The sequence below is a fragment of the Sciurus vulgaris genome (assembly GCF_902686455.1).
Source record: "Sciurus vulgaris genome assembly, chromosome: 16".
Classification (NCBI taxonomy): domain Eukaryota; kingdom Metazoa; phylum Chordata; class Mammalia; order Rodentia; family Sciuridae; genus Sciurus; species Sciurus vulgaris.
Window position 1 is genome coordinate 9381856 of NC_136477.1, and position 21849 is coordinate 9403704.

General features: G+C 38.7%; 1 protein-coding gene across 1 annotated transcript; it reads left to right on the forward strand.

Annotated features, from left to right (window-relative positions):
- Positions 1-11346: 11346 nt before the first annotated feature.
- On the forward strand, positions 11347-12219 carry LOC306646402 (olfactory receptor 7E178-like; the record flags this gene model as incomplete). Its single annotated transcript, XM_079115045.1, has 1 exon — positions 11347-12219. The coding sequence occupies one exon, from the start codon at positions 11347-11349 to the stop codon at positions 12217-12219; it is 873 nt and encodes a 290-aa protein (XP_078971171.1).
- Positions 12220-21849: the final 9630 nt, after the last annotated feature.

The window sequence follows — 21849 nt, forward strand, 5'->3', positions numbered from 1 at the left end:
CCTTCCTACAAAGAATATGTCACCCCTGTAATAAACGTTGGTACACAATAACCATTGGGACTGCTACCCTCCTGTGGCCCCTAACTCAGCCCTTTAGATATTAACCAGATGGACCTAGTAGAAATGGTCATGTGAGATTATTTGTCTATCACTTTAACCGCGAGAATAATAATAGTCTTAGGTCACATAGAGTTTAGATATTAAGGAAATAAACATTGTATTAGCTCATTGACGTAGTTAGATATGCATAAAACAATTGTGATTAGGTAAGGATGATCTGTAAGGTTACTGTTTTCTCATAATCTTTCAGTTCCTTGTTAAGAACAATACCTGTCTATGCTTTGGAAACTTTTTTGATTTTATTATCACAAGCCTGTCATCAAAGCCTGAAGAAAAATGTATATAAACCCAGCCTTCCCCAGAATAAAGTGGGATTGATTGCACCAGAACTAGAGTCTGTGTCTTTCATTCTCCATCCATCGCCGACGCTGTCTCCCCGCGCCCCATTTACCTGAGTGGAACCCATGGACTCCTGCTAGGGCTGGACCCTAGCATATATTATTATTTTTCAGAAAAGAAAAAGCAACACATTTTTAGATAGCTAATATGAGGTGGTTTTGTACAAAGTTGACAAGGCATCTTTGCATGGTTTGTCTGAATATAGATGCAGGGCATCATGGCAGGAGAATTTTGGAATGCTGCTTGCTTGACAAACCAACCAGTGGTTTCACTTGCCTGTCTCTCCAGAAAGAGACCCTCTCTCACAGTGCTAGTCCTTTTAGAGGCTCCTGGTACGGCACGGGGAGAGAACTGGTCGGCAACTCCTGAATAAACTGAGGGAAGGGTGACCACAGATGACAGGTTAGGTCACACACAGATCAGATGCACAGTGATCAGCACAGAGCTCTGTCCTTGCTCTGTCCAGGTCCTTCTCTAACCCTGCAACCAGCCTGCTCACTCTCAAGAGGAGACAAAAGAGCTAAGTTATAAAAATGCTCTTAAAGCCCTGGGTCCTAAGATGCCAGATAATAAATATCAACAACACTCAGTTATACAAAGAACAATGCAGGGATTTTAACGAGCAAGAAAAAAGAAAAAGTAGGCCCAAAGACTGGAGGGAGGTGACCCTTGCACCTTAGGCCATGACACATCTTAGAATTTCAAATCATCAGAGGCTTCCATGCTCTTTTGAAATTTCTCCTGAACAAACTTGTTATTTCTACAATGATGGAATTATTTATTTTATAAAAACAAAGGTGATGCAATATTTACTGGGTTCCACTTTTCTTTGATGTGAAGATGGGTTTTATTCCTCCCATTTCCTCTGAATTACATGAGCACAGAAAGCATGAGAGATTTGCATGGATTCTGAAAATTAGGCAGGTCAGTGATATGGGACTAAAATGTCGATTTCTCGACACTTACCCCAGGGCAGTGCTTTCTCTGTTGGAGTCAAACAGACATATTATCCCCAATACATATTGACATTTCTTGTCAAATCTCTTGGAAGATATTTCATGGATATTTTTGATCGTAATATTAAGAGTAGGAAAATGTAGGTGATATTGTCTTAATTTCTATAGGGACTGTAAGTCCATGTGATTAATAGTGAAACTGAGCAAGCCTTGGTTGTTGGAGGCCAAAGGATTATCCTGCATTCACCCAGTAACATGAATTCTCACTCGTGTGACATGGAGACAGGCACAAGAATTTTCAAAGTGTTGACATAATTTTAAACTGACAAATTCAATGCTGTCCCTCCTCAGGTAACACTATGCATCCATGAATGACTTTGTAGTTGATGCATGTACTTCACAGACTAAAAACTACGTGTCAATGTGAACTTGCATATATCATTAGAAATAATGTTACACTGCCAAAATAAACTTCATGTACATTTTTTAAGCCATGTGAACAAAAAACTTATTTGCTTACTTCTTGCATTTGAAGTATTCTTCAATGACATCTATGGCCTAAGATTCGTTGCCATAGTCCTTAACCACTACACAACTGCAACCAACCACTCTACGGTGTTTGTCCTCTTGGTGAATTTTACAGAGGCCTCCCTATTCTCCTAGTGTCTTGTCATCAACCTGAATTAAGTTGATTGGTCCTCCACCCAAGGGGCCTCCACCAATTTGACATAGGTAGGATCATTACAGCTGGATGCGAGCACACAAAGATGGACCTGGCGCACAATTCCTCTCAAAGTTCAGGTGCTTCTGCAACAAACCTCAGCTTCATGTTTCATTAATTTTACATAATGCCTGGTTTGCTGACAGCTGCACATGAAATGAGTCTCAGCATCCTCAAGACAATGAGACTAGAGTCACGGGTGTACACTTAAGGTAAGATTTTTTTTGGAGGGGTAGTACCACAGATTGAACTCAGAAGCACTCAACCACTGAGCCACATCTCCAGCCCTATTTTGTATTTTATTTTATTATTTTCATTGTTTTATTTATTTATTTTTATTTTTACAGACTGCATTTTGATTCATTGTACTCAAATGGGGTACAAATTTTCATTTCTATGGTTGTACATGATGTAGAGTCACACCATTCATGTAATCATACATGAACATAGGATAATGATGTCTGTCTCATTCCTCCATCTTTCAGACCCCTGCCCCCTCCCCTGTCTCATTTTCCTCTACATAATCCAAAGTTTCTCCATTCTTCTCTTACTCCTCCCCCTCAATTTGTATTTCATTTGTATTTTATTTAGAGGCATTGTCTCACTGAATTGCTTAGCATCTTGCTTTTGCTGAGACTGGCTTTGAACTTGCAATCCTTGTGCCTCAGTCTTCTGAGCTGCTGGGATTACAGACATGTGCCACCCCGTCTGACTTAAGGTAAATTTTTAAGATAACTCTTTATGGACACATTAATATGTATTTACTTGGAAACATTCAGAGGAATTTCTACTGGCCAAATTTATGATAGTAGTCACCTTTTAGGGTAGAGGTATGCAGGAGATTGGATTCACACAGCAATATCAAAATCTCAAATTTTATGTCATAATTTAGATCTTCATAAAATATCTGATCTGAAGCACACATATGAAATGTTTACACCTTAATATAGATGGTGTGTTTAACTGAGAGTGGTAATAGATGGTATTAATGCAGCATGTTTTAAATGCCAGTAAATACTCCCATGCAGTAGGTGAGCTATGATTCAAGAAAGGACCACCAGAATATTCACATGCAGATATTCGACTAAATTGGCTTGGGATGAGGCCAGGGTTTCTGGGTATTTCAAAATAGGTAAATACATTGATGGATGAGTCAGAGAATCATTAATTTACATACTTTAAAAGATCTTTAAAAATTCTTCATACAAGCCTGTTAGGTAAGTAGATATTATCTCTATTTTGCACATTGGGAAACTGATGAATCACATGAATCACAGTTACATCACTTATGGTACTTTTCTGTTTTGCACTTTCCTCAATTAAATGGTAGTGTAAACTGACCAAATCATGCACTTGAAGTTTCCTTTAGGTAGTTGAAGTAAGAGCATTGCAATCCAGTTATCAAGAGGAGGCAAACCTATTAATCAGCTTAAGAATACAGAGACTTAAACCTGGGTCTTGGAGCCTTTCCTGATGCTACAGTCTTCAACCATACATTGCAGAGTTTATGATCAGAAAAAATGATGAAGTACTATGACAGGCCAGTCTAATGTAGAATAAAAATCAAAGAATAAAATGGTGTCTTCTGTTCAATATGTTGAACTCAGATTGTATGGGGATGATATACAAATAAATATGCATAAAATCAAAACCTTCAAATGTGTTTGCTAATATTTTATTAACTTTTAGTCATTGACAGGTGGAGTATAGGTTATGTTCTCATTTGTGGTCAGGGAAATTGTAGGATTATATGTATTTAAGTAAATCATATCTATCAAATTTTGAAGTATATCATGCCAAGTATAGGATTTATATAATTTCTAAATGACAAAATTTGAGTGAGGTATTATAACTACAAAAAAATGGGAAATCAACAAAGAAGGGAGACCAGTGGGCTAGATGAAGGAGATTGAGTGAGAGGGAGAGGAGACAGGATCGGGGAACAGTGGAATGCATCTAACCTAACGTTCCCACGTACATACGTAAATACACCACAGCGAATCTCACCTCCACGTGTATCCACAAGACACTAACAAAAAGACAAACAAATCTAAAAATAAATAGCAGAAATATCAGTAGAGGGGAAGGAACAGGGAGAGGGAGGAAGGGAGGGAAAGGGGAATACCGGAGACTGAATTTGAGCAAATTATATGTCATGCTTCTTAAATTACACCAAACTGAATCCTAATGTCATGCATAACTAAATAGAAACAATAAAAATCTTTTAAAAAAGGGAAATTAAAAATTCCAATAATTTTGAAACTACTAGAAGATAACTGGCACAGAAAAGTCTTTTCTGATAAAAAACTGTAAGTGTTGATGTATACAGATAACCCAGTTCTCACAACTACAGAGTTTTAAACCTTCTAAGTAAAAGGAACTTGCATCATTATCTTAGAATAAAATAAGGTAAGGGTGACTGCTTTCCTTCTTCCTTAATTAGACTGATTTTCTTTACAAAGGGAGACAAATACTATTTTTTAAAAATGTTTTCTTAAAAGTGTTGGCTGTATTTTACTCTGATAATGGACTAGTTATCTGTAATGTTCTTGCATCTCCATGAAGGTGTGCATAGAATGAGATGAATAAAACAGAAACTGATATTGAAAGATTATTCACAGATTAAGCTCATCACAACTGGGAAGAATCACAAAAGTGCATGCATGTGAGCATGTGAATAAATACTTCTGTATACTTTCATACAAAGTACAGACAGGGCTGGGTGCCTGCTGGTTCTTTTCTTTAAACCATTTTCTTTTGATTTGGATCACAGAATACAGCATGTACCCCCAAATTCCTGGAATGCTCAGAGGATCCAGACCTGCAGCCTCCCCTCTTTGGATTGTTCCTGTCCATCCCACCTGGTTGTGGTGCTTGGGAACCTGCTCATCATCCTGGCTCTCAGCTCTGACTCCCACCTCCACACCCACATGTACTCCTTCGTCTCCAACCTGTCCTTGGTTGACATCTCTACCACAGTCCCAAGATGATTGTGGACATCCACACTCACAGCAAATCATCTGCTTTGTGGGCTGCCTGATGTAGATGTCTTTTATGATCCTTTTTGGATGTATGGATGACATGCTGCTGAATGTAATGGCCAATGACCTGTTTGTGGCCATCTGTCACTCCTCCATTACTTAGTCATCATAAACCCTCACCTAGGTCTCTTAGTTTTGCTGTTCTTTTTGGATTCAAAGCAGCAGAACTCTATTGCCTTAAAATTTCCCTACTTTGAGGATGTGGAAATTGCTGATTTCCTCTGTGTCCCTTCTCTGTTTCTTCATCTTGCTTATTCTGATGCCTTCATCTTTGGATCTCTTCCTTTCTCATGGATCTTTTTCTGTTGTAAATTGTTGCCAGCATTTGAGAATCCCATTCTAGGTTGGAAGTGTAAAGATTTTTTCCAACTCTGGGTATCATTTTTCTTTTGTTTGTCTGTTTTATGGAGGACTTGGAGTGGACCTTGGTTCAGCTGCTTCATGTTCCTGTGGAAATGAGTGGTGGTCTGAGTGTTCTGTGTTCAAGCCTCACAGAATCTCTTTACCTACAGCCAGAGGGACAGAGGCATTAAAAGTACCTTGAGGTTTTCTTTCTTTTTTCTTGAGTCTTTATCGGGTTTTGGTATCAGGGTGATACTGGTTTCACTGAATGAATTTGGCAGAGCTCCCTCCCTTGTATTTCACAGAATGGTTTGAGGAAGAGTGGCATTAGCTCTTATTTAAAGGTCTAGCAAAACTCAGTTGAGAATCCATCTAGTTCCAGCCTTTTGATTTTATGTCTATGCATGAGAGGGATGTGCTAAAATCATCCAGCATTACTCTATCAAAACTATACTGAAATTTCATCTCTCTTCAGTTAGAATGGCAATCATCAGGAATACAAATGACAGTGATTGCCGGTGAGAATGTGGGAAAGTTACATAATGTTGGTCAGACTTCAAATTAGTACAAACACTTTGGAAAGCAGTGTAGAGGTTCTTCAAGAGACTAGAAATAAAACCACCATATGATCCAGCTATCTCACTCCTTGCTTTTTATCCAAAGAAGCTAAAATCAGCATATATTGATACAAGCATACCAATGTTTATAACCATGAAATTCACAATAGCCAAGTTGTGGAACCAGTCTAGGTACCCATCATTCAATGATCAAATAAAGAAAATGTGACATATATACAAAATGGAGTTACTCATCCATAAAAATGAAATTATGTCATTTACTAGTAAATGGATAGAACTGGAGAACATCATGCTAGATGAAATAAGTCAGACTTAGAAAGTCAAAGGTTGAATACTTTCTCTTTATGTGGAAGCTAGAGAAAAAAGAAACAGGAAAAAAAGATATCTCACAAAAACAGAAGGAAGACCAATAGAATAGACGATAGGGACTGGAGACACGGGAGGGGGAATGGGGAAGTACTGGGGGATAAATTCTACCAAATTATGCTATGTCCATGTATGAGTGTACTACAGTGAATGCTGATTATGTATAATTATAATTCACTGGTTGAATGAATAATAATAATTAAGGGGACACCAGTAGAATAGAGTACACAGACGGCAGAGGAAGAAAGAGAAGGTACTGGGGAAGGAGATGGATCAAATTATGAGGGTGTTTGAATATGGCATATTGAATCCATTATTATGTATAATTATAAAGCCATCCTGAGAGTTCACAGAATAACAGTCTAATCGCTGGACGTGTGGCATTTATTTGAAATGTGCTAGAAAAAGCAGAAGAATTGAAAATTTATACATGAAAATTCTGGTTCTTTGGTTACATTTTTTGGTAGATTTTATTCCCATGATGTTTCATAATAGTATGGTGGTGACCAGAGTTGGGGAGAGGAATAATGGGAAATTGTGAAAAGGGGCATAAATTTTCAATTTATAAAGGTGAAAAATTTCTGTGTGGAAGATGGTGATGGTTGAACAACAATGCTCAGTGATTAAAACCACTGCATACTCAAAAAGGTGAAAAGGTAAGTTTTTTGTTACATATATTTTCCCACAACAAACAATGGAAATGCATTTGGGTCTTTAAAAAAGAGAGAGAGAGACAGTGAGAGAGAGAGAGAGAGAGAGAGAGAGAGAGAGAGAGAGAGAGGAAGAGAGAGAAAGAAACAAGAGTATTACACCCCAGAGTCTCTTGCTTACTTGAGGAAGAAACCACATCCTTTAGGGGACATTCACTTTCTTGTCTTCTTCCACTATCATTGGAAAGTCCTCAGAGATTTGGAGAACATGAACCAAATTGGTTAATTATGAGCCGTATGCATGGAGTCTCCAAGGTCATATAATAGTGAATGTGCAGCCCATTCCTCCAGCCCTTCAACTTGATGTTCCCAGTCCAGTGGACTCCATCCCTGCCTCTGCTCCTCCAGTGCTTGTCTGCATCAGGAAGCTCCTGTCCCACACTGTATTCATACCAGTACTGAAGGTAGAGACTGAAGGCAGAGCCTTAACTGGAGATTTGGCAAGGGGGAATTCATTGGATACTCAGCCCTTGGTAATGACCCACCAGACCCAACATTACCCAGTAAGTGCTGAGGAAAATGACAGGTAGAGAGGGGACTATGGGAAGCATTGCTTCCTCCTCATCAGGACAAACACAATTTATATAGCCAGTGTGTAAAATTGAAGTCCTAGAAATCTCATTCAATTACTTTCTTTCCTCTCACAGTAGTTCTATGTTCTATAACAATTCCATTCATGATAGCAGAAAATAGGTCCCACAATGCGCTAAGCATTTCTGAGCATTATTAAAAGTGGTGATGAGTATGAGAATTAGGATAAGGATAGAATCCATAACCTCAGTACAGTATTAAGAGATTCCTGAGTTTTAGGGCCTGAGTTATGTGCTGTATATTCACTGCTTCAACTTGTTTGTGTGGCCTTCCTAAAGTTACAAGTGTCATGTTATTTTTATTTTTTTTTTCAGAAAAGAAAGGAGTACGACATTTTGATGTAACTCATGCTCAGTTTTCTTTTGTTGTTGTCACTTTTGTTTTTTTGTTTGTATATTTGGTACCAGGGATTGAACTTAGGGGCACTCAATCACTGAGCCACATCCCCAACCCTATTTCATATTTTATTTAAAGCCAGGGTCTCTCTGAGTTGCTTAGTGCCTTGCTTCTGCTGAGGCTATATGCTCAGATTTTAGTGCCAGTCCAACAGACTCCATACCTGTGTCTCTTCCTTCCATTGTCGTCTGCATCAGGACCTCCTATCTGACACTCTATTTGTGTCAGTTCTGAAGAGCAAGTCTGAGACTTCATTAGGTACCTGGTTGGGGAGGTTACTTCCACAAGCAGTCTTTGCTCGTGACCAAGCAGAGAAGCCACTTAACTCAAGAAGTTCTGAGGAAGACACTGCATGGAGGAAATCCCATCAGAAACATGGTTTCCTCCTGATCAGGACAAACAGGACATTTTGGGTGACCAGATGGGAGGACAGCACTGCAAATTTCTGTTATGAACATCATGATTTTTATGTTCTTACAAACTTTGCTTTACATTGATACCAAGTCTACTTCCAGAAAGACATCACACCATTGCTAGCAGAAAATGAATAGGTCAGTTTCTTTTATCAGCAATCCAGGGGAATTGTGATCTTAAGGCTTTGGAGGAGGATGGCAGTACACACAGCACCATGAAACATCAGCATTATGCTTTAAGAAGCTTCTTTTATTTTATCAGCAGTCTTCCTCTACCTAAAAGTGTCCACATTTTATTATTTTAGAGAAAATGAAGGATTACATTATATTTATAAAATTTTTACTAAGTTGTTAGATGGAAATAAATGGATCTATGTTTGAATTTTGCTAAGTATGGACACAGGACATTTGGACTAGCAGACTGTCCTCTTGACAACCCTACCAGCCATTGAATTTCTGTCACCCCGAAGTGACTCCTTTGCTCATGCAGCTCTTACCAGGTTCTTGGTAGTTCATGAGGCAGTGCAGTGCATGGTGCCAGCTCTATCTAAAATAGGACGGTTAGTTATGGACCACAGTCGAAGATCAAAGAAAGCTTGACACCCACAGTGCAGCACAGATCTCTCCCCCACTCCAGGATACTCCGGGGCTGTCCGTGGACTCCTTCATCCTTGCCAACTTAGTCTGGTAAGGAGATGTAAAGTCAGAACTTTCTTTCATTTTCTACACAGGAAATGAGAGAGTTTTTAAATGAACCTCGGATGAATGTGTGGTGATGAAGACCACTGGACCTCTACTTAAAACTTTCTGACTGAGAAATAATGAAGCAGATTATAGCACATTTGGCTCAGAGACTGTCTGATTTTGAACCCTCTCTGTTATGCTTTTTATTTCTTCTCAGAAGAGCGGAGCTTCAGCATCTCAGATACTCAGCATTGTGATCTGAGTTAATTTCTCATTATTGCAATTGCATTGAGTGAGTAATGAAGAGAAAATGGATGCTCCCTATGTGATTAACATATAAAATAGTAGCAAATGATAATCTAACTATCATTACTATCTTTATTTTACTTCTGATTCTTTAGAGCCAATGCATTGTTTGGCATAGCGGAGTCATCAAAAATTTAGAAAGAGGACTGGGATTGTAGTTCAGTTGTAGAGTCCTTGTCCAGCAGATGGGTGCCTCTCAGTTCAATCGTTAGTGATCAAAAAAGGAAGAAAAAATAAGAGTGGAAAAGAAAAAGCAGTCTCTGTGAACATTGAGTGGGCCCATGCTTGGTACAGTAATGGGTCACATCAATGTGGCTGCAGCACCCTTGATGTTCTCCTGTCTGCTCTTTCATCATTTTCTGGAATGTCCGTTGAGATAAGATAAAATATCCCTCATCTGTGTCTATGTCATGGTGCTATGGGCCTTGTGATTCCATTTAACAGTGTCTGTGATATTCAGTTATTCACAGACTCAGCAGAGATCTTTCCAGGCTTAACAAAAAGGAGCAGCAAGGAGGAGCAACCCTGTGGCTTGGGTGGAGACACATTGTAGATTTCACATCAGTCCTGCTCCAGTGCCTTTTGAAAATTGCATTCACCTATCAACTTGCTATTTTCATAATGATGGACTTCTTTATTTTTTCAAAAGTGCACAATGATGAGCTAGCTGAAGTGAAAGAATTGAAATACATACGTGCATGTTTCCAAACATCCTCAGGTGCCTCAAAGGTGGGTTTGTGGATTATTCTCCCCATTTCCATTAAGTAGTCTGAGCACAAACAGAGAACTTCATACCCCTTATGCTTATAGCAGCAGGTCGATATTTAACTGTATATTAAATGATTTTTAAGAAACATAAACAACATGAGAATGAGCATTTACACCCAGAAAGGAGGGTAATCAGAAAACCAAAGAATCAGAAAAAAAATTCCCAAAGGTAACTGGCACATAATGCTTTTTGATTATGAACTATCACCTTTGATCCAGTGTTTAGGTAATTCAGCACTAATTCTTTTAGAGTGCTTTCACAGAGTCTAGGGGAAATCACACTATTGTCTTAGAATAAAGTAGGGTATATTTGACTGCTTTAATAGCCTTTAATTTGAATGAAGTTTTTTCTTAAAGGAGAAAGGCTATTTCTTATTCCCTAATCTCTTTCAAGAGAGCCTGCATATGCAGAAGTTAGAGAGGAAAAAAGAAAACAAAGGTGTGGGGGGCAGGGGAGAATCTCCTAAAAATCAAAGAGAGATCAGTAGAGAAAAGGGACCAAGGGGCCAGAGACAGGGAGGGAGGGGACAAATGCTGGACAGTGATATTGGTCAGATTATATTGTTATACTGTATGAATATGTATGTATGAATATGTCAAAACAAATCCCAGCAATATGTACAACTATAAGGCACCAATAAAAAATGATGAAAAAATAAAGAGAAGCAGCTGTTTTTCAGGTGATTTTGGATTTGATAGTTATAGCATTCTTGGTCTTATAGCACAGTTCAATTGAGTGTCTTTAAAGAATGTGAGCACAGAATGAGTCGAGATGAAAAACCCAAAAGTCTGTGAAGGAATATTGCTACATAATCTATTTGTCATAAATGAAAGATATTACGGAAGGTGTATGGATCTTAAGTGTGAATATTTTAAATATGAATACTTGAATTCAAAATACATGGAGAATGTTGAATACCTGTTCCATTTTTCTAATTTTTATTTTTTGAATTTCAAAAGGTGTACAAGGAATTTAGAATCCCCAAATCTAACATCTATATTGGAATTCTACCTCATGGATCTCTCAGAAGATTCAGGCCTGCAGCCCGTCCTCTTTGTATTGTTCCTGTCCCTGTACCTGGTCACAGTGCTTGGGAACCTGCTCATCATCCTGGCTGTCAGCTCTGACTCCCACCTTCACACCCCCATGTACTTCTTCCTCTCCAACCTGTCTTTGTCTGACATCTGCTTCACATCCACCACAGTCCCCAAGATGCTCGTGAACATCCAGATTCACAGCAGAACCATCTCCTATGTGGGCTGCCTGACTCAGATGTCTCTTTTTGTCTTTTTTGCATGTATGGAGAGTCTGCTTCTGACTGCGATGGCCTATGACCAGTTCGTGGCCATCTGTCATCCCCTGCACTACCACATCATCATGAACCCTCACTTTTGTGGCTTCTTAGTGTTTCTGTCTCTTTGGTTTAGCCTTTTAGACTCCCAGTTACACAATTTGATTGCATTACATTTTGGCTTCAAGGATGTAGAAATTTCTAATTTCTTTTGTGACCCTTCTCAAATTTTTAATCTTGCCTGTCCTGAAACTTTCACCAAAAATTTGCTCAGGTACTTTCTTGGTGGTTTTTATGGCCTTGTTCCGATTTCAGGGATATTTTTCTCTTACTTTAAAATAGTTTCCTCCATTCTGAGAATTCCATCAGCAGGTGGGAAGTTCAAAACCTTCTTCACCTGCGGGTCTCACCTGGCAGTTGTTTGTTTATTTTACGGCAGTGCCATTGGAGTGTACCTTTTTTCAAATATGTCTTCTTCCAACAGAAAGGGTGCAGTTGCCTCTGTCATGTACACTGTTGTCACCCCTATGCTGAATCCCTTAATTTACAGCTTGAGGAACAGGGATATTAAAAAATGCCCTGAGGAGGATCCATAGCGGAAGAGCTGAATCTGAATCTGTGGTGTCCATTTGGTATGTGGGCTGCAATTGCTAGCAGAACTAAACCTATAAGCCTGTAATGCATGTCTTTTGATCACAGCATGTCTTTTGTGGGATTTAATTATTCATCATGTTTTATAGAAGAATGGTCATTGCCAAGATTGTAAGAGGGAAGAATATGGAATTTTTTAATAGGGTACAAAGTTTTAGTTGGGGAAGAGGAAATACTTCTGAAAGGAAATGTTCATGATAGCTACACAGCTAAGTGATTATAACTCACAACACTGCAGAGTGCACCTAAAAATTGCAAAAATGGTAATATTTCATTATGTACATTTTGCCACAATATTCAGTAGAGATGAAATACAGTTTTTGTTAAAAAAAAAGATGAAAAAAAAAAAAAAAAAAAAAGAAATGCAGTGGCTGGTACCCAGAGCTTCCTCCTGAACAGAATAGTACCACAAATTTGGCAGACATTCATTTCATCTTCTTTGGATCTCTACTAAAAGTAGGTCTTTAGAGATTGGGATTGCATGGACCAATTTGGCTAATAATAACCTCTGTGCCTTGAACCTCTGAAGTCCTGTTGTAATAATCAATCTGTGCTTCCAGTCCTTTAGCATGATGGGTACAGCCAAATGAGTTCCAAACCTGTGTTGCCTCCTTCCTTGGTTGTCTGCATCAGGAAGCTTGTATCTGCCACTGTATTCATTTCAAGTCTGAGGACAGAGCCAGATCCTTCTCTGGGCGTGAGAAAGTTCAACGACACTGGGTTCTCATTCCTTGGTAATGATGCAGGAGAGAAGCAGCCTACACCAGGAAGTGTTGAGGGAGATGACAGATGGTGGGAGGCCCATCGGAAGTGTTCCTTCATCTTCAGGACTAACATGACAGTGTGGGTAGTGAGACTGGAGGATATTAACATCCAAAATTTCAGTGATGATGAGTACCTACATTATATTCAACAAAGGGAAGGGGACTATCATTTTACTATAACTATTATCACATTAGTTTTAAGAAGAGTGAGGGAAGGTTTGAATTAGTGTGTCTCAGTACTGATGCTGGGCTTCCTGCAGGAGAATCCTGGTACATTGTCCCCTTGACAACATAAGACATTTCACTTTCCTGCCTCTCCAGGAAGAGACCTCTCTGTTCACTGTACTTTTCCATGTGGGATTCCTGGTAGATATCAGAGCAAAGCAGGGATACCACCAGCTGCATCAAGTATAAGATGGAGAACTACAGATCACAGAAAAGTTCACAGAGCAAGAAGGCACCTGATAATCCAGCAGATTTCCCCCTGGCTTCTCTAAGGATATCTTGCATCTGTCCATATTCATGTCCATTTTTGTCATCTGCCCACCCAGTCTCAAAAAGGGACCTACAGGGAACTGCTGATTTCATTATTTTTTAAGAAATTGGCCAGAGTTTAAGTATGTACTTCAGATGTCCCTGTGGTTTAGACCTCTGGACATGTGTTTAAAACTTTGTGATGGCTAGGAAACAGTGAAATTTAGTACATCAGACCCAGAGCCTGATTATTCAGTTTTATTTTTTATTAGAGCTTTATGGTACACATAGTAGTTGGCTTCATCCTGGTAAACGCATACATATATGGAAACCAATTTCAGTTCATGATCCCCCTCTTCTCTCCCACCCTCCCTACCTTCCCTCTCCCAATCTCCTTCCTCTATTCTCCTTCCTTCATTCATCTATTAATTTATATTTGATTGGTTCTTTTTGTTATTCTATCTTTCCCTCCCTCTTTCCTTTATTTTACTCTAGTTTCTGCATGTGAGAGAAAACATTTGGCCTCTGAGTTGCTAATTTCACTTAGCATGGTATTCTCCATTTTCATCCATTTACTGGCTATCTCCATAATTTCATCCTTTTTTATGACTGCTGAGAAGTCAATTTCTTAATCTATTCTTTTTTGGGAGCATCTTGGTTGATTCCGTAACTTAGCTAATTGTGCTGCTGTAAACAGTGAGGTGTCTGTGCCGCTGTAGAATGCCAATTTTAGAACTTTTGGGAAAGTACCAAGGAGTGGGTTATCTGGGTTGACCATTCAGTTTTGAATCTATCTGCAACACTTGTGTCTGTGACACAGGAAGGTTGTTAGCACCTCTGAGACTCATTGTTGTCATCTGAGATAATTTCTAGATGATACAACTGCATTGAGTTCAGATTAAACAAATAATGGGTACTCCCTATTTTATTAATATGTGATTAATGTGTAAAAGAAGGGTGAAATACACTTTAGATATTATTATTAATAATGAGGTTAATCTTCATATTCAAATAAAATACAATGTAAACTATAATGTATTTGAAGGATACATTATAGTGACAGGATATTTTATTTTGTCCTTATTTAAATATAAGTTGTATATTTAGAGAAAAATGACTAATCTTTCTTTTCTGATTCCCCATAGCCTATACTTTGTTAGGCATAGAGAAGGAATCAAAAATAAGTAGCCTCTGTTAAACCCTGAGTAGACTCTTCCTTGGTTCACAAGAATTGGCTGTAATCAATGCAGTTTCAACACTCTGAAGATTTCCTTTCTGCACTTTCTTCCCTTTCAGGAATGTCCAACAGAACAAGATATAAGAAATAATAGCTTTTGATTGTATCTGTATCATGGACTTCTGAATCTTAAATTTTCATTTAACATCATTTATGCTATTTAATTATTCAAGGATAATGGTGAGATATTCATGGATAGTAACCCAGAAAAAGGGAGAGAAAGAGATGGGCAAATAACCTTTGTTTGGGGGGGATGCTGGGGATTGAACCCAGGGGTGCTTAACCACTGAGTCACATTTTTTTATATTATTTTTTTTTATATTTTATATTTTATAAGGTCTCACTAAGTTGTTGAGGCTTACTTTGAACTCACCATCCTTCTGCCTAAGCCACTGGTATTACAGGAATGTGCCACTGTGCCCACCTGCAAATAATATTTATGTTTGAGCTGATTCACATTTTGGAGGCACATAATTGCAGTCTTTGTTGGGCTTCTCCATTTTTTTCTCACTCACCATTTCCATAACAATGAAAATCTTTATTTGAATGAACAGTACAATGACCAAATATTTCTTTGGTTTGAAATTTCCCTTACATACATATTGGTATCTCTCTCTCTACTTTCATTAGGTAGCATGTGCTCAGAAAGGTGGAGAGATCACACACATCAGCACATAGGAGCTAGAACATGACCCAGGACTACAACATTGATTTCCTGACTCCCATTCTAGGACACTGTCTTCTCTGCTAGAGTCAAATGACCCATTATTTCCTATACAAAATGAAATTTCTTGGTCAATGATCATATAAACATTATTGATAGATGTAAGTTAGCAATATTCCTGAAAGTACATGGTAACAGTAATATGTTACAATTTATTTGGACTAAATTTTTTTCATTGAGACAAACATAGGTGATTAACATAAAATGGAATGAACAGGGGCTGGGGATATAGCTCAGTTGGTTAAGTGCTTGCCTCACAAGCATAAGGCCCTGGGTTCTAATCCCCAGCAATGCAAAAAAAAAAAAAAATGGAATGAACATTCACCTTGGTATGGAATATTGGTATCTTTGGAATTCAAGTAACTATCAATCACACATATTTGATCTGGAAAATTTCACTTGTGTGACACGGAGAGAGGCATGGGAATTTTGAAAAGATAGTCATAATAATAAACTCACTCATTAAATGATGTCTCTCCCTTAGGTAATGAAGTGTATCAGTTAAAGCATTCAAAGTTGATGTATGTAATTCACAGACAGGAGACTTAATTGCACATGTCAATGTGAGCTAGTAAAATTCAGGGGCAACAGGTTTGCTTTGTAGTCTACTTAGGTGAGCTTTAGGTACTGAATAGGTAAGCTTTTAAAAAACTGCTGATGGACACAAATCAGGACTGGTATGCACATACTGAAAAAATGTGTGCATAGAATCATAACAGCAGTTTCTTGTGAGGAACTGTTGTGCAGAAGAATGGGATCCCACAGGGAAACCAAGAACTCAAATTTCATGGGTAAAAATGAAAATCCCTCTGAAATGTTAATTCTGAAACATATATTTATTTTTTAAATGTATTGGTTCTTTTAGTTATACATGACAACAGAATTCATTTTGATATAATTATACAAGCATGGAATAAAACTTATGGATGTACATGATGGTGGGATTCATGAAATATATATTTCTTAGTGTTTATATTATAATATGGATAATGGTTATTATTGACAATATGGGAGATAACATGAATGGGGTATTTTCTAATTGCCAGCAAAGATTCTGAAGCAATGATTGTCAAACATTATGCAGGAAAGGACTACAAGATCTATCTTATGCAGATACTCTGATTAAGCAGGTGTTTGTCAATGCAGGGTATCCTTATACTTTTAAATGTTCATGGTTGTACGTATTGATTAATATTGCTAAGAACCACTAGTATATACAGCTAAAAAATTCAACACTTTTTAAAAATTATACTACATGCTAGGTATTTATTGTCTCTGGTTTAGATGTGAGCAAATGGCCCATGTGTATTTACATTATTTCCTGTAATTTTCTCTGTTACATTTATCCTAGTTAAACTTTTTATCTAAACAGCATGGTTGTTTAGATAAAAACTTTTAGCTTTTAATCGAGACTTTTTTCCTGAATAGTTTATTTTATGTAAACAGTGTGGCCTGTCAAAATAGCAAATCTGAGTTTCGTTCAAGTAGCTGAAGTAATGTATTGCAACCTGTGTACCAGGAAGTATTGAAAACCTATTAAATGCCATAAGAAGATTTGTACTTGGGTTTCAGGATCTTTGGAAGTGCTAAACTGTTCAGCCATATATGAGAGTTTTTATCTGATCAGAAACATAATGAAGCAGTATTCCCAGGCCACCCTTTATCCACAAGAAATGAAAAATCAAAGAACTTCTTCCTTATGAGAAATTTTGCTGTAATTGTATGAGGTCCATACAAAAAACCATAAAATAAGAATTTCAAAAGTGCATCTTAGCATATCATTGTGGATTCATCATTTTCATGTGGAGTGCACACAGATGCCCTATTTGTGGTCTACTGTGAAATTGCCTATATGTGCTTACTTAAGCATATCTGTCAAAACTTGAATTCCATCAAAGCTAACTGCAAGTTTTATATTAAATAATTTTAAAAATAGAAACAAAATTGAGTGAGGACTTCATTCGCAAAGGAGAGAAATCAGGAAAAAAAAAGGGTGGGAAAAAGTTCTAAGAGATAACTGACACATTGTTTGCTCATGTGAATGACCAACTTCCATTCAGTGTTCAGATAATGCAGTTTTAGCTCTCACACATTGTTTTAAATATTCTAAACCAAAGAAATTTCTGTCATTGTTTGAATGTTTGATACATCCTCGTTTCCTTTTTCCAATCTTATCATTTTCAAAAGATGTTCCAGTTATAAAGAACCACAAAAATCTAACAACTTTATCAGAATTCCATCTCATGAGCCTCTCAGAGGATCCAGACCTGCAGCCCATCCTCTTTGGACTGTTCCTGTCCATGTACCTGGTCACAGTGCTTGGGAACCTGCTCATCATCCTGGCTGTCAGCTTTGACTCCCACCTCCACACCCCCATGTACTTCTTCCTCTCCAATCTGTCCTTGATTGACATCTATAGCACCTCCACTGTGGTCCCTAAGATGCTTGTGGACATCCAAACTCATGGTGGAGTCATCTCCTATGGAGAAAGCCTGTCTCAGATGTTTCTTTTTCTCATTTTTGGAGGTATAAATGGTATGCTTCTGACTGTGATGGCCTATGACCAGTATGTGGCCATATGTCACCCCTGCATTATCCTGTCATCATGAACCCTCATCTCAGTGACATCTTAGTTTTGATGTCTCTTTTGTTTAGTCTTTTTGAATCCCAGATGCACAATGTGATTTCTTTACACTATACGTCCTTCAAGGACATGGAAATTAATAACTTCTACTGTAAACCTTCCCAGGTCCTTAACCTTGCCTGTTCTCATACCTTTACCAAAAGCATAGTCATATGTTTTGTTGGTGCCATCTCTGGTTTTCTTCCTTTCTCAGGAATTCTTTGCTCATGCTATAAAATTACTTCCTCCATTCTGAGGATTCCTTCCTCAGGTGGGAAGCACAAAGCCTTCTCCACCTATGGGTCTCACCTCTCAGTAGTTTGCTTATTTTATGGAACAGGCTTTGGAGTGTACCTGGCTTCAGCTGTGTCACAATCTCCTAGTAAGGTTGCTGTGTCCTCCGTGATGTACACTGTGGTCATTCCAATGCTGAATCCCTTCATCTACAGCCTGAAGAATGAGGATATTAAAAGTGCCCTGAGGAGGCTGCACAGCAGAATTGTCAAATCTCAGAACCTCTGGCACCCATTTGAAACGTAGGTAGGAAAAGGAAACAGACCTAATGATGTATACCTGTTTAATGCCTCCTTGGTCACATTATTTCTTGTTATTTCATATTCCTCATGCATTATAGTAGAATGGTGTGTGACCGGGTTGGGGGCAGTTAGGAATGTGAACTTTTCAATATGGGTAAAAAGTGCAGTTTGCAGAATGTTTCACAACAAAGTAAATTTAATAACATCACTGAAGAGTATACTTAAAACAGCTTAAATGCTATTTGCCTATTAGGTGTATTTTAACATAATAAAATGGAGAAAATGAAGATGACTCTTTAAAAAATTACAATCAAAATGAACAGTACTCATGAACTTCCTCCTCAGTACATGCAGCTTCCAAAACCATCTGTGAGTATTGTTTTCCTCTTCTTCCTTCACTCCTATTTGAATTCCTTAAACTTTGGAATAACAGGGATGAATTTGCCATATTGTGAGTACTGTGCATGGAGACTCCAAGGCATACGCTGCCAGCATTCCTCTTGTGTCTCCAGTCCTTTGGTGGGATGACTCTGGTCCAGTGGGTGACATATCTGTGTGCATCTCCCATGGTTTTCTGCATCTGGATGCTCCTATGTGCCACTATATTCATATTGATCCTGAGGACAGAGACTGAGCCTTTATCGGTTGCCTGGCAGGGGAAGGGCATTGGATCCACCATCCTTGGTTATGAGGAAGCAGTCAGGGAGATTCTCCAAGTGAGTGCTGAGGGAGACAGAGATGCAGGAAGGATAAACAGAAGCACTATTTCTTTATCATTGGAATGAACGTGACAGACGTGTAAGGCAATGGAAGCATAACAAAATTAAATATTCAGGTATGTAAACTAAATTCTATCTTCTTATTTATAGTGGAGGTGCTTTCTACCCACATGGTTGTCCTTCCTGTAGGCATCTCCCCCACATAGTTAAAATAGGTCCCTGTAAACTATTTCATGAGCACTCCAAAATACTCATCATGCTGATGATGGTGATGAAGAGGAGGATGACAATAGCTGCAATATGATGAGTCATTACTGAGAGCTTCCTAAGTGGTAATCTCTGAGCTATGGCTCTGTGTAGCCCATTTCACTTCCTGTGCACAGTCTTCCTGAAGTAATAGGCTCCCCCATTGCTATTCTTTTACAGGAAGAAAGGTGCATACTCTTGTGTAGCATGAACTATGTTAGGTAGAAAAGAGTGACGCCTTCTTTGAATTGATCTGTCTGAAGATGACACAGGGTTATCCTGCCAGTAGAATCCTGGTATGTTGGGCTGTTGACAATACAACCAGCCATTTTGTTTCCCTTCCACTCAGGGGGAGATTTCTTGCTTATTTCCACATTTTCTCTTGGGGGTTCCAGGTAAATCACAGAGGGGGGCTGTGATTGACACCTGCTGCATGAACTAGAGGTAGGAGAGTAGAATTTCACAGTCAGTGGTCACACAAAGAGTGGGCAGAAGGTAATTCAGCACAGAATTCTCTTTCCCCCACTCTGGGATATCCCTGAAGTTGTCCTCATCCTCCATTCTTGTAAAGAGCTCATTGGTATCCAAAGGGGACATAATTCCATGTCTTATTTCCATTCAGACTCAGGAAACTGGAAACAACAGAAATATGTTCCTCAGATATATGTGTGATTAAGATCTCTATATCTCTGCTTCAAGTTTTTGATAGCCGAGACAGTGAAAAATCTAGTGTACTAGATCCAAGGACTGAAAATTTAATTTAAATTCTTCTTTGTACCTATTAATTTCTTAAACAGACAGTAGATTGCTAGTGTCTCTGAAGTTCAGCATTTTCATGTAAGATGATTTGTGGTTGACACAACTGTAGTGAGAAGGATAAAGCAGGAAATGGGTGCTCCCTCTGTGATTGGGAGGTAGTGAATACATAAAGTTAAGTAAAAACAAATTTTATGCATGATTTTGTTAATAAAAATGATAAGGAGCATCTTTGTATTATTCAATTAAAATATTCCTTGATCAGAAGATACTACCAGGGTCACGAATTTGTTCTAAGTCAATTTGAAATCTACACATTTTCTTAACCTTCTGCATAGGCAAACTCAATCTGTTTTTCACTTGTATGATTATCTGGTTCTAATATCTATCCCTCAGATCAATCTAAAAGATGTGACATGGCATATAAAAGCTATGACTTCACCAAGAGAGTCCTTAGTGGCACAGCTAAAGGGATCCTTCAGCTAACACAGAGGTAATGCCAATAAAAAGCTACTTTACAGAAAGCAGATGCCATTTCATAGCTCAAGGGGACACCTGTGCCACTATAAAAACCAAGTGTTGTGTTTCGAGCAACTCATAAATAGATGACATGTCAGACCAAACCCTAACTCTAAGTTACTACCTTTGTGATCTCCAGAGGCTGACAACACTGGTGTGTGTGTGTGAATTGCAGAAAATAAGTCTTGTTGCACCATTCATGGTTGTCCTACCATGATCCCTCCCCTGTGTACACCTTGTCCAGTCACCTGCCAGCCACCATCATGGAACTGTGGACTGACCCAATGCATGAGATGCCCAGAGTTCATTAAGCTCCAGATGGTCATGGAAGTATGATCCTCCATGGAGCTGCCTCCCAACTTCAACCAAGGCCCCCTAGATAGACCCTCTGGAAGGTTTGCCTGATGTCACAGCTGTCAACTACTATCAGCTTCAAGAAGCCAGAACAGTCATTGCCCCCTTCCCCTGAGAGCAGTCAAGGATCTCTTCAGAGGTAGGATTGAGGCAGGAAATAGATTTTCTGTAGGCAGATAGAAATGGGGACCTCAGAGAATGGGATCCCACCACCCCAGATTAAAACCCAGGCTAGAGCATTTTAGTGTGTTTTTGGCTGCCTGACTGGAAGGACCCACTCATCCTTGGATGCCCAACTCCTGTCCTTGGCAGGGACGTCCTAACCAAATCCAAGGCTTCCATTCATTTTAATTCCCACCATAGCTCCCTGCATTTCCCTGCCTTCTTTATCTTCTTCTGCTGACCAGAAGCTTTCCCCTCCCCTCTAATGTCCCAGTCAATGCTTCTTCCTAAGGTGTCAACCACAGTGTGGGATGCCCCAAGCCCACCATGTTAAAACTTCTCTACAAGACCTGCCTCCAGCTAAAGCAAGTTGTCTCCTATCACCTCTGTGCAGAAATAATACTTACCTCCATTTGCCCACTAACTGGACAGGAATTTGCCTAACCCCTTTTCTCTTCCCA